This window comes from Salvelinus sp. IW2-2015, linkage group LG15 (assembly GCF_002910315.2).
Source record: "Salvelinus sp. IW2-2015 linkage group LG15, ASM291031v2, whole genome shotgun sequence".
In the NCBI taxonomy this organism is placed as follows: Eukaryota; Metazoa; Chordata; class Actinopteri; order Salmoniformes; family Salmonidae; genus Salvelinus; species Salvelinus sp. IW2-2015.
The window spans coordinates 57324583-57338923 of record NC_036855.1 but is presented as its reverse complement, the minus strand read 5'-3'; the positions used below and the strand labels follow the sequence as shown (position 1 = coordinate 57338923).

Below are 14341 nucleotides of genomic sequence, written 5' to 3'. Positions count from 1 at the left end.
CTTCCTCATCCACAGACACTGTAATCCCCACAAAGCCCCCCCGGTCGTCTTGCCCGGCAAATTTCCCCTCTTCTTTTATTTTCCACCCACATCTCCAGAATGCGGAATTGAAAACTTAAGTCCACCACCTCAGTTGCGGTGACATATCACTTTGTTGGCCRTTGCCAACCGATGAAGACCCTCGTCCCCAGGAGTGTGATTGCATTAGCATGGCCTGGCAAGCGGGGCTCACCAGTGACATGATGATATAGGCTGCGTTCTGATGCCAACAGAGATCTGCTTTACACATCTCATTTATATATTTATTTACCCCCCAGTCACGGGGTGACCTCTGGACACTTGCTCTCATCCCTCCCTCTCTCCACTCCTCCCTCCGTCCCTCCCTCTCTCCAGTCCCCCCTCCTCCCTCTCCCTCTATCCTTCCATCCATCTACCTCTCCCTCTATCCTTCCTTCCATCTATTCCTCGATCTCTCCCTCCCTCCCTCCATCCCTCCCTCCAGTGCTTAATTTGAGCCAGCTCCTACCGGAACAAGATCCGTCACCTCTCAGATTTGACTTTATTTGTTCAGGTACCTATTTTCCCAGATCCGGTACCTCTGGCGGCATGACTTGACATGGGCAGAGTCATTGTGGGAGGTTTTGAAAACTAAGGTAGGACATTTTTTCCCCTTTACCTTCACAGCACAGAACAAGTTTGTAATGTGAATATGTGCTTCATATTATCACATAGGCAGGAGGCATATATATTCTCATGTGTGTGTTCTGCTCTAGTCTACATTGTTCTATTTTATTTTAAGTTATATTCCGATATTGTGATATTTGTTTTACTGCTACATTGATGTCTTGAAAATTATATGAAATATGTGTCTTGTAAACCCCACAGCTGAGTATGTGTGCATATGGTGGGTGTTCTGCAGTGTCGTCTAAAAATGTTGCTGTACATTGATATAAGAAATTGGGACTTGTGTAAGCCCCGCAGCTATACTCAAGTAAGTGTGCAGTGACGTCTAAAATGCTTTGAATTAATTAGCACCTTGGAGAGTGCTGTCCGTTTCACCACCATAGATAGTAGGCTACTTGGCTGCTACGTTGTGTTTGACACTTTTTTCCTCAATGTGTTCCAGTACCTCAGAGCCCCCTGGACCCTCAATTTCTCCCTCCCTCCCTCCTTCCATCCCTCTCCCTCTCTCTCTCCCTCCCTCTCTCCCTCCCTCCTTCCCTCTCTCTCTCTCTCCCTCCCTCCCTCCCTCCTTCCCTCTCTCTCTCTCTCCCTTTCTCCCTCCCTCCCTCCCTCCCTCTCTCTCTCTCTCTCTCTCCCTCCCTCCCTCCCTCTCTCTCTCTCTCTCTCCCTCCCTCTCCCCCTCCCTCTCTCTCTCTCGCTCCCTCCCCCTCCCTCTCCCTCTCCCTCTCTCTCTCTCTCTCTCTCCCTCCCTCCCTCCCTCTCTCTCTCTCTCTCTCCCTCCCTCTCTCTCATCCTCTCTTCAGCCCCAGGTCGTATGGATGTTTACTAGTGGGACCAGCGCTGCTGAATAAAACCAAGCCAACATGATCTGACATACTCACTCAGATAGAATGACTTCCACTGTAGGTTCCAGGGTTTTGTGTATTAACATATACAGAACATACAATAAACACCCATAGTCACTGACATGTTAGATAATATGATACATGCTGGTGACTGTTACTCCTTTTTATTTTACTGACACGCTAACCATAAAAACCAGTGTCTATAAATAGACGTTACTCACCTCATCTATGGCTATCTCGTCACTCTTGGTTTATTTAGACTTTCCGCTTATTGTCATAGATTTATAGTAGTCTGTAGATGTCGTCCAGAGTGATGGAATGAGAATGTGTTGTTGTTGTTGATGTGTGTCTCCATCTCTCTATCGCTGTCTAGAGGCAGGGCGTTCAGTCCTGGGGGTCTGAGAGAATCCCAGAGAGCAGAGAACTGATCCCCAGCCTGGGACTGAAGAGTGGAGACTGGTGAGAGCCTGGAGGGGAGCTGTTGTTGTTGGACGATGAGGTAAGGAGAACCCTTCTGCCCTGGGTTCTGTGTTTAATCACATGGCTTTACCCATGGATCAGTGGAGTGATGCTATTGCTGCTGATTGCATCATCCACATTCACAGGGGCGGATGTGCGGTGTGAGGGCTGGATGTGGGGTTATGATGTTATTATAGAGCAGGGATCATCTACTAGATTCAGCCGCGGGACAAATTATTCTTGAGCGGGTGTTCAGGGGGTCAGAACATAATTACAAATCATTTGTAGACTGCAAATTGACCGTAAGACACCCAACCAGATATAATATTTGATTATAACAATCATTTCAAACCTTGCTTACATTTGTATACAATCACATATCTCTCTATTATGCGTGGGAATAGTTGGGAACAGATTTGCAAAATTAAAATCAGTTGGGGCTGATTTCTTGGTGTTTTTACAGTCTTTTATGTCCAACAATGAAAAATCAGCAATTGAAAAAAATATATATAATGATAATACGATTTATTTAGGGGCCAAATAAAACCACCCACGGGCCAAATTCGTCACGGAGCCTCCAGTTGTGGAACCCTGTTATAGAGGAAGGGTGATCTGGTGATCTCTAGACCTCTCCATAATCCATTAACATGACCATCTCCCTCTCCAGCCTGAGCTTCCAGTCTGGTGACCATGACCTGGTGGTCAAGGGGCAAAATACCAGGGAACACAACACAGGGATGTTATTAGTTAAGAGGAGGTAGCGCTAATTGAATCACTGTAATTAAGCTCAGGGGGCCCTTAGAGATTTGGAGGATGCATTTTATGCATATTCTATAATCAAGTTCAATAGGCTACATCTGTCGGTACAAGCTATGAAATATGAAACTATGAAATGATGACTTAATTTACTTTTTTCTCTCTTGGTCCTGCACCTATAAAAATAGCACTACACCACTCCTCACAGCTAAACCTTTTAGAGATCCCCTCTTGATGGCGGATCATTTTCTTTTTCATTTTAAAGTATATTTTCTGCAGTTCTACACGTTACCATGGGGCGGAGAGAAAATGTTGCAATTTTCTAACACATTTCATGCTACTCAACACATTTTTCCATGGGGCAGAGTGAATTCTTTTTCAGTTTTAAAGCTAATTTCCTGCAATGCTACACATTTTGATATGACTTATGACATGTTAATGTTTTCTGATTAGAGTGACTAACAAAATCTTTTGTGGCCCTCTGGAGGTCAGGGACCCTGGGCATGTGCCCTGCATGGCTGGTCGGTATTCGGCCATGATTACTACAAGTTTAGATAGCTGGCTCGACAAATTTACCAATATAAAAATTGTTAGCTGACTTTGCTAATTGAGTGACTATCAGTGACTGACATGACAAGATAAAAACTGCTGATACACAACAAAATGTAGAAATTGCACCTTGTGTATTCTACAATTCTAACTCTCAACAGTAAGTTGAGACCCCGACTTGGTCGGGGCCCCCTAGCAGCCTGGGGCCCTAAGCGACTGCTTATGTCGCTTATGCCTGGTGCCGGCCCTGCACATGGGGCTGACTAACTGACCTGGGGACAGGGGGAAGGACAGGAAGGGCACTCAGGGTCAAAGCTTATGTAGCTGAGTGGTGGATTGCTTTTATAACAACCTTTCTCTATGACTAGCACAATCCATCTTCTGCTACTGTACAGATTGGTAATAAGCCTCCTAACCTGCCCCCATTGTTAGATCAGTAGAGGAGAAGAGATTAATATAATTTCTCTTTAGATGGTTTTAACCTGTACTGATAGTCTCCCGTTTGTTGAATGTCCAAGGGTTCATACCAGCAGGGACTGCTCATTGGACAGACAGGGAAGAAAGACACTGCCATCTGCTGGACGGACAACTGCAGACACTGTACTCAGGACTCATCACTAGCAGGCAGGATGATTATCACTCTCTTCCCCTTTCCCCAAAACTTGTAATACTGTAATACTGTAATACAGACCTTTCCTCAGCTTTACATTGTTCACACTCCTAGAGAGAGGATCTCTTATTGTCCTGCATGATTGCAAATTATTGATCGGCATCGCACAGGCTTTGATCAACTCTTTTCATAATTCTCTCTGCCGCGTCTCTCTTGAGTCAGTCATGCAGAGTGATTCTCTGCTTAATTCTCTGCTGAACATCCTTCCCCTACGCTTCTGCTACAAATATGCTCCATGCAAAGGTAGCAACACAGCCACTCACACACCTACGGAACCCACACAGAGCTCCCCAGTGGTCCCGTAGTCTTTGTTCTCTGTAGGTCTGTCCCTGTGCTGTGATTCAGAGTGTGTTGTGCTGCTACGGGAGGCCTGATTAGAGGAGTACAAGCCTAGCTGGGCTTGTTTATCGATGCACAGGGCTCAGGTCAACGCCGGAGGACTGTCAGCTATACTCAGCGGCGCAGTCAATCACTGGCCAGGGAGCCTGGACAATGGCTTCTGCTGGACACACACACACACATACAGTATGCACGGACCCCCCCCCACCACCCCCCCTTCATCGTACAAACAAACAGGAGGAACAGTCTCCTGTTCTCAAGAAATTAGGTATCCAAAGTTACACAGTACACAGTACAGCTTCCTAACCAGCACCTGTGGAAACTATACACTCTGTTCTGAGCCAGAGGACACCCTAATACACGTCTTTGTCACCACAATTGTCTGTGGTTCTGCTTCTTTACCTGGCTGGCTGCAGCTGGTATTGGTTAACAGACACTCACAGGGCTTGATGGAGATCATTTGAGACTTGTGCTCAGTCAGCCCATGCACCAATCAATAGCTGGGGATTTGTCAACACTCCTGCGAGGAACCATTCAGCTATCTCTCTGGCCTCATCACAATCACCTGCTCTGTTCCAACAGCCACAGCTGGCTGATGTAAAATATCAACAGTGAGGTTGCAGGCATACAATTGCATTTTTAAATGGGCATGTAACTGAGGAAATGTATTGGTTTAAATGTGCTGGGAAAAACATCTCATTGCAATCCAGGCAATCCAGATCTCTCTGTGTGTGTGTGTGTGTGTGTGTGTGTGTGTGTGTGTGTGTGTGTGTGTGTGTGTGTGTGTGTGTGTGTGTGTGTGTGTGTGTGTGTGTGGTGTGTGTGTGTGTGTGTGTGTGTGTGTGTGTGTGTGTGTTGTGTGTGTGTGTGTGTGTGTGGTGTCTGCATTTCTGTTGTGTATCCATACTGCATGTCATATGGTAGCCGTGAGATTGCAAACAATGTGTCGGTGGTGAACTCCACAGAGTATTACCAGGAGATTCAGCCAGCAACCTGATACTGCCCTGTGGAAGTGTGGGCTTCTATTCACTCGAGATTTGACAGGCGTGTCCTCTCCTTCACCTGACACACACACACACACGCACACAATGGAATGTGTGACAATGTAAGAAGTTGCTCTGCATTGATTTAAACCAGTCTCCCTCCGTGTTTCACTCCCGCAGTGAACACAGCAGGGTTTAGATCTAACAGTTTTCATATTGCACTACGAGACAGAGTTCACCAGCCAGCTTTAATATGAAAAATCTGCTGATGTTTGCGACCTCTTTTAATTATTATTCTAATTTGCTTTTCAATAACTGCAGTGTGACAATGTTGTTCTGGCGAGAGATAATGCCTGTCATAATGCGATACAGAGAATGAAGAATTCTCCTTCCTCACTCTCTCCCTCCTTCCCTACCCACCTCCACTCCTGTCTTCCTCCCTCCCCTCTCTCCTGTATCTCTCCCCCCCCCTCCTCCTCCCCTCCCTCCTGTCTCCTCCCCTCTCTCCTGTCTCCCTCCTCCCTCTCTCTGCCTATCCTCCTCCTCTCTCTCTCTCATCCCACCTCTCCCAAATTCCACCGTTATTAGACCAAATAATACAATCTCCCTCATTGCTCAACTGATTGTCTTTCCCCTACTGCCCCCCGTCCTCTCATCGTCTCCCATCCACGCTTTCCTCTCTCTTCCTCCCTCCTTCTTCCTTTTTGTGTTTTTGATTTTCTCCCCCGTCCCTCTCTCCTGTATCCCTCCCACCCCTCTCTCCTGTCTCCGCTCCCCTCCCTCCCTCCTGTCTTCCTCCCTCCCCCTCTCTCCTGTATCCCTCCCACCCTCTCTCCTCTCTCTTCCAACCCCCTCCCTCCTGTCTTCCTCCCCTCTCTCCTGTCTTCTTCCCTCCACCTTTCTCCTGTCTCCCTCCCTCCCCCTTCTCTCCTGTATCCCATATGAGTCCTGCCACTTACAGCCAGAGCAGCTTTTTAAACCACAACCACACAGGGATTAACAGTGGCACTGCTCTGTATGTTCCTACATTCATAATTGACATGTCTTCAATTAGTGACAAATGCGTGGTGGGGTTTTGTGCTTGCCTAATTTGCATATGCTTTAGAAATAGTAAAAAGTGTGCGTGTGTGTGCGTGTGGAGTCTATGTTTCTGTTTGTGTATACTTCTCCTTGAGATCGCAAACAATGTTGTCGTGGTGGAATGTATCAGTGTTCTGAACTCCACAGAGTATTACCAGGAGAATCAGCCAGCAACCTGATTCTGCCCGTGAATGGTGGGAATGTGGGCTACTTGGGCTTCATATTCACTCGAGATTTGACAGGCGTGTCCTCTCCTTCACACTGACAACACACACCACGCACACACGCACACACACACACACAACACACACACACAGACACACAGACACACACACGGAAAATGTGTGGACAACGTAAGAAGTTGCTCTGCATTGATTTTAAACCAGTCTCCTCCGTGTTTCATCTCCAGCAGTGAACACAGCAGGGTTTAGATCTAACAGTTTTCATATTGCACTACGAGGACAGAGTTTACAGCCAGCTTTAATATGCCACTTTGTTTGGTGAGAGATAATGCCTGTCAAGCATGTTGCGATAACAGAAAGAAGAAATTCTCCTTCCCTCCTCTCTCCCTCCCCCTCTCTCCTGTCTCCCATGTGAGTCCTGCCACTTACAGCCAGAGCAGCTTTTTAAACCACAACCACACAGGGATTAACAGTGGCACTGCTCTGTATGTTCCTACATTCATAATTGACATTGTCTTCAAATTAGTGACAAATGCGTGGTGGGGTTTTGTGCTTGCCTAATCTGCATATGCCTCTAGAACTAGTAAAGGACCGAAGGAGTGTGTGTGTGTGTGTGTGTGTGTGTGTGTGTGTGTGTGTGTGTGTGCGGTGTGCGGTGTGTGTGTTGCGGGTGTGTGTGTGTGTGTGGTCCAGCAGTGATGGTGTGTGCAGTCAATGTTGACATCTCCTCTCCAAGCTGTCTTTGTTCAGGTGCTTCGTCCTGTGTGCCCTCATTCTTCCAACCAATAGCCTCAGAATAATTCCCACAATGGGACTCCAAATGGAGGTTGGGCCCTTAATGAAATGCCTCTGGGTCCCTGAGCTTCATATGTACACCGGCCTAATTGGAAGTGATAACTGCCCTTTGTGAAAAGGAACGAGGGAGAAATGCAGTGAGTCACGAATTACAGGAGCTGAAAGAGGGCGTGACAACCAGGCTTATTATTATCTCTCAAGGTCTAATAAAGGCGAGACCAGGCTTAGCACAGATCTGCCTACTCGCTCTCTCTCTCCCCACACCCCTCTTACTTCTTCCCCCAAACTGAAAATCAATGTCATTCGGCACACTTTGCTCTGCTCTGTTCTGCCACCAGCCCTTCCCCTCCTGTCTTTCATCAAATATACCTTTTCCGAGGAATAAGACACCTCTCAAATCAATTCACCTTGTGCCCTCTATTGAACGGTTCGGACAATAATCAAAGAGGAGAGGGGGGGGGGGGGGGCACTGGACAGTCACACACACTCTCATAAAGCTTAACTCATACACTAGCATGGTGTACTGGTGTACTCAACTCATCCTGGTTGGCCCTGTCCAGGGTAACTTTGGATGGGGCCACTGTGGTCCCCTGCCCCCCCCCCCCCCCCCTCCCCCCTGTCTCAGTCCCCAAGTGTCATATGCTGCAACATCTTGAATTCCTATCTGGCCACCCTCGGAGCCTGTTCCTCTCTAGGTTTCTAACTGCTGATGTAAAAAGGGCCTATCTGATTTGTCACACCCTGATCTCTTTCACCTGTCTCCCCACCCACTCCAGGTTTCGCCCCAACTTCCCCATTATCCCTGTGTATTACACCTGTGTTCTCTGTTTGTCCGTTGCAGTTCGTCTTGTTTGTCAAGTCAACCAGCGTTTTTTGTTATCAGCTTCCTGCTTTTCCCAGTCTCTCTTTTTCTCGCCCTCCTGGTTTTGACCCTTTGCCTGTCCTGGCTCTGAGCCCACCTGCCTGACCGCTCTGCCTACCCCTGACCCTGAGCCTGCCTGCTGGACCTGTACCTTTGCCCCAACCTCTGGATTGTTGACCTCTGCCTACCTGACCCTGAGCCTGCTGCCGTCTGTACCGTTGCCCCACCTCTGGATTCACGACATCTGCCTTAACCTGAGCCTCCCTGCCGTCCGGTACCGTTGCCCCACCTCTGGTTTACTGACCCCTGCCTGCCTTGACCTGTCTATTGCCTGCCCCTGTTGGATTATTAAACCATTGTTATTCAACGTGTCTGCATCTGGGTCTTACCTTGATTCCTGATCATCTGATTTGTCACAAATTCACAAAAGTATTTTTGTTGTGGCTCGAAGCCAGTACAGTGCCAATACAGTGACAATGGTTCACATTAGCTCGCAGAAGAATCTAGTTTGCAAGACAATGGACATTATTCGTTTTTTCAATCACAATTTTCATCACCACAAATAGTGTTTGCAAAATCTCAGGTCACATGTCAAGACCGTGTGCTGTAGAGAAAAGTGGAAACTAGAAAACTTCCCTTCTTATGGGAAGGCGATGGTGTTTTTTTCCAACATTTTATATTGTGTAATTTTCTAACACATCCACTATTACTTGTTATTCTTGATTGATATTGCACCTTGTCAAGTCCGGCAGAGGTCATTTCATCTGCTCTCTTAGGCATTAAAGTTGGAATCCGTAGCAGTGAAACTGCCATGTCGTTTGCGATATTACAACAGTTGAAGACGTTACTTTCAAACACCGTACAGACGGACATCATTGCACGTGCGATAAGAACAGCAGATATTTCTACATGTTGTTTTACTTTCATGCTGCAAAGCTCCTCTCCTCCATTTATAAACAAAACAAAAACATAACATAAATGCCTGGGCGGCCAGTGGCGTTGTTTCTCCTAATGTGGATCTCGCTTTAGCCGATCCAATCAGATCAAGCTAACCGGTGTAAAGATAACAGACACCCGCATAGCAGATTGTTTTGGCAGGTAGTAGCGAGGTGGAAACTGCATTGGAGCGTCAAATGGTGAGCAGCTGCTCTTGCGATCATGGTCACGAAGCCACACCCGTCCCACTCCTGTTACCGTTCAGAAAGAGAAAGTGTAGGCTATAAAGACATAATTACACTCAAATTGAAAAAATCATTCAACTAAAATAATGAGATTTTCTATCAGGGTTGCATGGGATTTCTGTTAATGCGACTCCGCATGCAGTCAATGGCAATGTCCGCTTTAGGCTGTAATGCCGGGAGCCACTTGTGGATTTACAGCTCTAAAGCGTTCCCCTTCTGACAACATCAAAACAACCCTAGGCAGATGTTAGCTACAGCGATCTGATTGAATAGAGGCCTTAAAGGTACCTAGACAAGAAGGACAGTCACCATTGAAATCCATCATGATTAATTGATCAATATCATCCAGGAGAATATAACCTTGTAGGGGGTAATCAATTGCTGCTGCCAGCCTAGGATGAGATTTGACCAACATAATATTGACCTCTGGACTGCTGAGTTGCAAAATATTAAAGAAAGAAAGAAAGAAAAGAACAATCATCAAGCAGAGTAAGGAAATTCCAGTCCTCGGGCCTGATTGGTGTCACAGTTTTGCCCCAGCTCCAGCCAACACACCTGACTCCAATAATCACCTAATCATGATGTTCAGTTTGGAATGCAATTTGATTAATCAGCTGTGTTTGCTAGGGATGGAGAAAAAGATGTGACCACCAATCAGGCCCTCGACGGACCGGAGTTCCCCACCCTGATGGGGGGAAAAATAGATCAATTGTTAAAGGCTGAGGGATTCTCCTAGCTAGCCTGTCCTCTAGTTAACATGGCTCTGCTGTTGTATATAGTAATGACACCCAGTGATGTAAAGGGACGATGGGAGGTGGTGTGGGTGGGGGGGCAGTGGTAGAAAATACCTTAAGTAAAAATACTTAATAAGTACTACAAGTTTTTTTTTTTGTATTGTACTTTACTATTATCATTTTTGACAACTTTTACTTGTACCTTCACTACCTACTACATTAGCAGGACAGAAAAAATAGTCAAATTCACACACTTATCAGAGAACATCCCTGGCTTCCCTGCTACCTGATCTGTCAGATTCACTCAACACAAACGCTTTGTTTGTAAATGATGTCTGAAGTGTTGGAGTGTACCTCTCGCTCTCCTAAATTAAAAAACAAGAAATTGTGCCGTCTGATTTGCTTAATATAAGGAATTTCTAAATGATTTATATACATTTTACTTATAGGATACTTTACGTACATTTTATAAGTTAACATTTATTTTGATAACTTAAGTTAATAATTTGAGAACCAAATACTTTTAGGAACTTTTATCTCAAGTAGTTGTTTTACGGCTCCTGACTTTTACTTCGAGTCTTTTTTATCTTTACGTTTTAACTCAAGTATGACAATTGGTAACTATTTTCCACACTGGGTCTCCCAGGTCCCCTCCGGGAGCAGAATTGGTCTTCTTAAGCAGATGGGCTCACAGAAGAGGGGAAAAGGATGTCTCCTCTAGACTCCAGGATGTTTTACCCTGACTGGAGTTAGCTGAGCGTTAGGAATGCGCTCTCATTTCTCTTTCTCTGTGGACACCAATCTGTGTGCTTTAATGTATAATGATATAATGAAGAGGATTTTTTAATGGTAATAGCATGATGTGGACCCACGGTATCATGGCACTGTTTGCTAGGTATGGAGAAATTGGTTGATCTAGATATGTTGCAGTCATTAGTGTTGGGGGCACATGGGGTCCTGAAATATAATATCAGCTAATATCATGACAGACAAAGAAAGATAATAGGCAATGGAATGTGGTTATTCTATTTTTGCCCACCGACCAACACTGCTTGTTCCGATCTATTCAATATAGTGCAAACTATATACAGTAAATATCTAATCAAATCATCATTTCCTATTCATCCCACAGTACACATGGACTTACGCGCAGATATTAATGCGAGTGTAGCGACCAATCCTCTCGTCTTCATAAGTTCCAGACAAGTGCCAGTAAATCTTAACCAAGTAAAATCTAACACCACTACCGAATACACACCAATCTAAAAGGGTGAATGAGAATATTACATGTAAGTAATATAGGATATGAGCGAATTGGCCGAGGCAATAGGCAAGGTGCAATAGACAATGGTATAAAATACCAGATAATATACGATCGTCGATATAAATGATATATACTGTTATATCGTATGTAAACATTTTATAATATGTAAACATTATTAAAGTGTCATTATTTAGAGTGCATTGTATAAAGTGACTAGTGATCCATTTATTAAAGTGGCCAGTGACTGAGTCTCAATGTAGGCAGCAACCTCTCTGAGTCAGTGATTGCTGTTTAGCAGTCTGATGGCCTTGAGATCAACTGTTTTTCAGTTTGATGCACCTGTACTGACCTCGCCTTCTGGATGGTAGCGGTGTGAACAGGCAGTGGCTCTGTGGTTGATGTCCTTGATGATATTTTTGGCCTTCCTGTGACATCGGGTGCTGTAGGTGTCATGGAGGGCAGGTAGTTTGCCCCCGGTGATGCGTTGTGCAGACCGCACCACCCTCTGGAGAGCCTTGCGGTTGAGGGCGGTGCAGTTGCCACACCAGGCTGGGATACAGCCCGACAGGATGCTCTCGACTGTGCATCTGTAAAAGTTTGTCAGGGTTTTGGGTGACAAGCCAAATTTCTTCTGCTGTGCATTCTTCACCACACTGTCTGTGTGAGTGGACCATTTCAGTTTGTCTGTGATGTGTACGCCGAGGAACTTAAACATTTCCACCTTCTCCACTGCTGTCCCTTCAATGTGAATATGGGAGTGCGCCCTCTGCTGTTTCCTGAAGTCCACGATCATCTCCTTTGTTTTGTTGACATTGAGTGAGAGGTTGTTTTCCTGACACGACACTCCGAGTGCCCTCACCTCCTCCCTGTAGGCTGTCTCTTCGTTGTTGGTAATCAAGCCCACTACTGTTGTGTCGTCTGCAAACTTGATGATTGAGTTGGAGGCTTGCATGGCCACGCAGTCGTGGGTGAACAGGGAGTACAGGAGGGGGCTGGGCATGCACCCTTGTGGGGCCCAGTGTTGAGGGTCAGCGAAGTGGAGATGATGTTTCCTACCTTCACCACCTGGGGGCGGCCCGTCAGAAAGTCCAGGACCCAATTGCACAGGGCGGGGTTGAGACCCAGGGCCACCAGCTTGATGGTGAGCTTGGAGGGTACTATGGTGTTGAATGCTGAGCTGTAGTCAATGAACAACATTCTTATATAGGTATTCCTGTTGTCCAGATGGGATAGGGCAGTGTGCAGTGTGCAGTGTGCAGTGTGATGGGAATTGCATCGTCTGTGGACCTGTTTGGGCGGTATGCAAACTGAAGTGGTTCTAGGCAGGGCGGTAAGGTGGAGGTGATATGATCCTTGACTAGTCTCTCGAAGCACTTCATGATGACAGAAATGAGTGCTACAGGGCGGTAGTCATTTAGTTCAGTTATCTTTGCCTTCTTGGGTACAGGAACAATGGTAGCCATCTTGAAGCATGTGGGGACAACAGATTGGAATAGGGAGCGATTGAATATGTACGTAAACACACCAGCCAGCTGGTCTGTGCATGCTTTGAGGATGCGGCTAGGGATCCCGTCTGGGGCAGCAGCCTTGCAAGGGTTAACACGTTTAAATGTTTTACTCACGTCAGCAATGGAGAAGGAGAGGGGCGTAGTCCTTGTTAGCGGGCCGCAATGGTGGCACTGTATTATCCTCAAAGCGGGCAAAGAAGGTGTTTAGTTTGTCTGGAAGCGTGACGTCGGTGTCCATGATCGTGGCTGGATTTCTTTTTGTAGTCCGTGATTTCCTGTAGACCCTGCCACATACGTCTTGTGTCTGAGCCGTTGACTTGCGACTCCACCTTGTCCCTGTACTGGCATTTCACTTGTTTGATTGTCTTGCTGAGGGAATAGCTACACTGTTTATATTCAGACATATTCCCAGACCTCTTTCTATGGTTAAATGCGGTGGATCGTGCTTTCAGTTTTGCGCGAATGCTGCCATCCATTCACGGTTTCTGGTTAGAGTAGGTTTTAATAGTCACAGTGGGTACAATATCTCCAATGCACTTCTTTATAAACGCACTCACTGAGTCAGTGTATAGGTCGATGTTGTTCTCTGAGGCTGACATATTAGTCCGCGCGATCAAAACAATCTTGAAGCGTGGCTTCCTATTAGTCGGAACAGCGTTGAATGGTTCTTGTCACTGGTACATCCTTTTTAAGTTTGTGCCTATAAGACGGAAGGAGCAAGATGGCATCGTGGTCGGATTTGCCGAAGGGAGGGTGGGGTAGGGCTTTGTATGCATCGCGGAAGTTAGAGTAGCTGTGGACGAGGGTGTTGCGCATGCGCGTAGCGCAATCAATACGCTGGAAGAATTTAGGTAGACTTGTTCTCAAATTTGCTTTGCTAAAATCTCCAGCTACAATAAATGCAGCCTCAGGATGTATGGTTTCCAGATTGCATATAGTCCAGTGATGTTCCTTGATGGCCGTCTTGGTGTCTGCTTGAGGGGGAATGTCCACAACTGTGACTATAACTGACGAGAATTATCTTGGTAGGTAAAGAGGAAAGTAGAAAGGAAAGAGAAAGAGAACAGGGGATAGGTTAGAGGGTAAAGGACATGATAGAGGGCGTTGTAATTTGATCAGGATGATGCACAGTCTCTATCCAGGTCAGGGTGGAGCGGGGTGACGCATACAAACAGAGAAGAAAGAATAACAAGCGTGCGCCACACAAATGAAGGGCTTTAAATGTAAATCTTCCCAGATAATAGACTCCTGCTGAGTCTGGCCAGTGGGGATCATGCTGGGTAGGGGAACTCCTAGAACTAGAGAGAGACGTTCTCCTCCTTCTTCTGCCAGGGACCAGAGAGACTCTACCTCCAGCCCTCTCGTCCATCATCAGTTGACTGGTGGAGGGGGATGGGGCTACAATCACTGCCTTTATCCGCTGCAGCTCCCTGACCACCTCCTCAACTCT

The 14341-nt window shown here is 46.2% G+C and overlaps 1 protein-coding gene across 1 annotated transcript in view; it reads left to right on the top strand.

Annotated features, from left to right (window-relative positions):
- Positions 1-513: 513 nt before the first annotated feature.
- Positions 514-14341, top strand: part of cilp (cartilage intermediate layer protein, nucleotide pyrophosphohydrolase) — a 48626-nt gene continuing 34798 nt past the window's right edge. Inside the window, exons 1-2 of the mRNA XM_024001741.2 lie at positions 514-653; positions 1903-2028. Of these exons, the coding sequence (XP_023857509.1) occupies positions 2024-2028 (5 nt within the window). The 5' untranslated portion in view covers positions 514-653; positions 1903-2023. The remainder of the gene's footprint in view (positions 654-1902; positions 2029-14341) is intronic.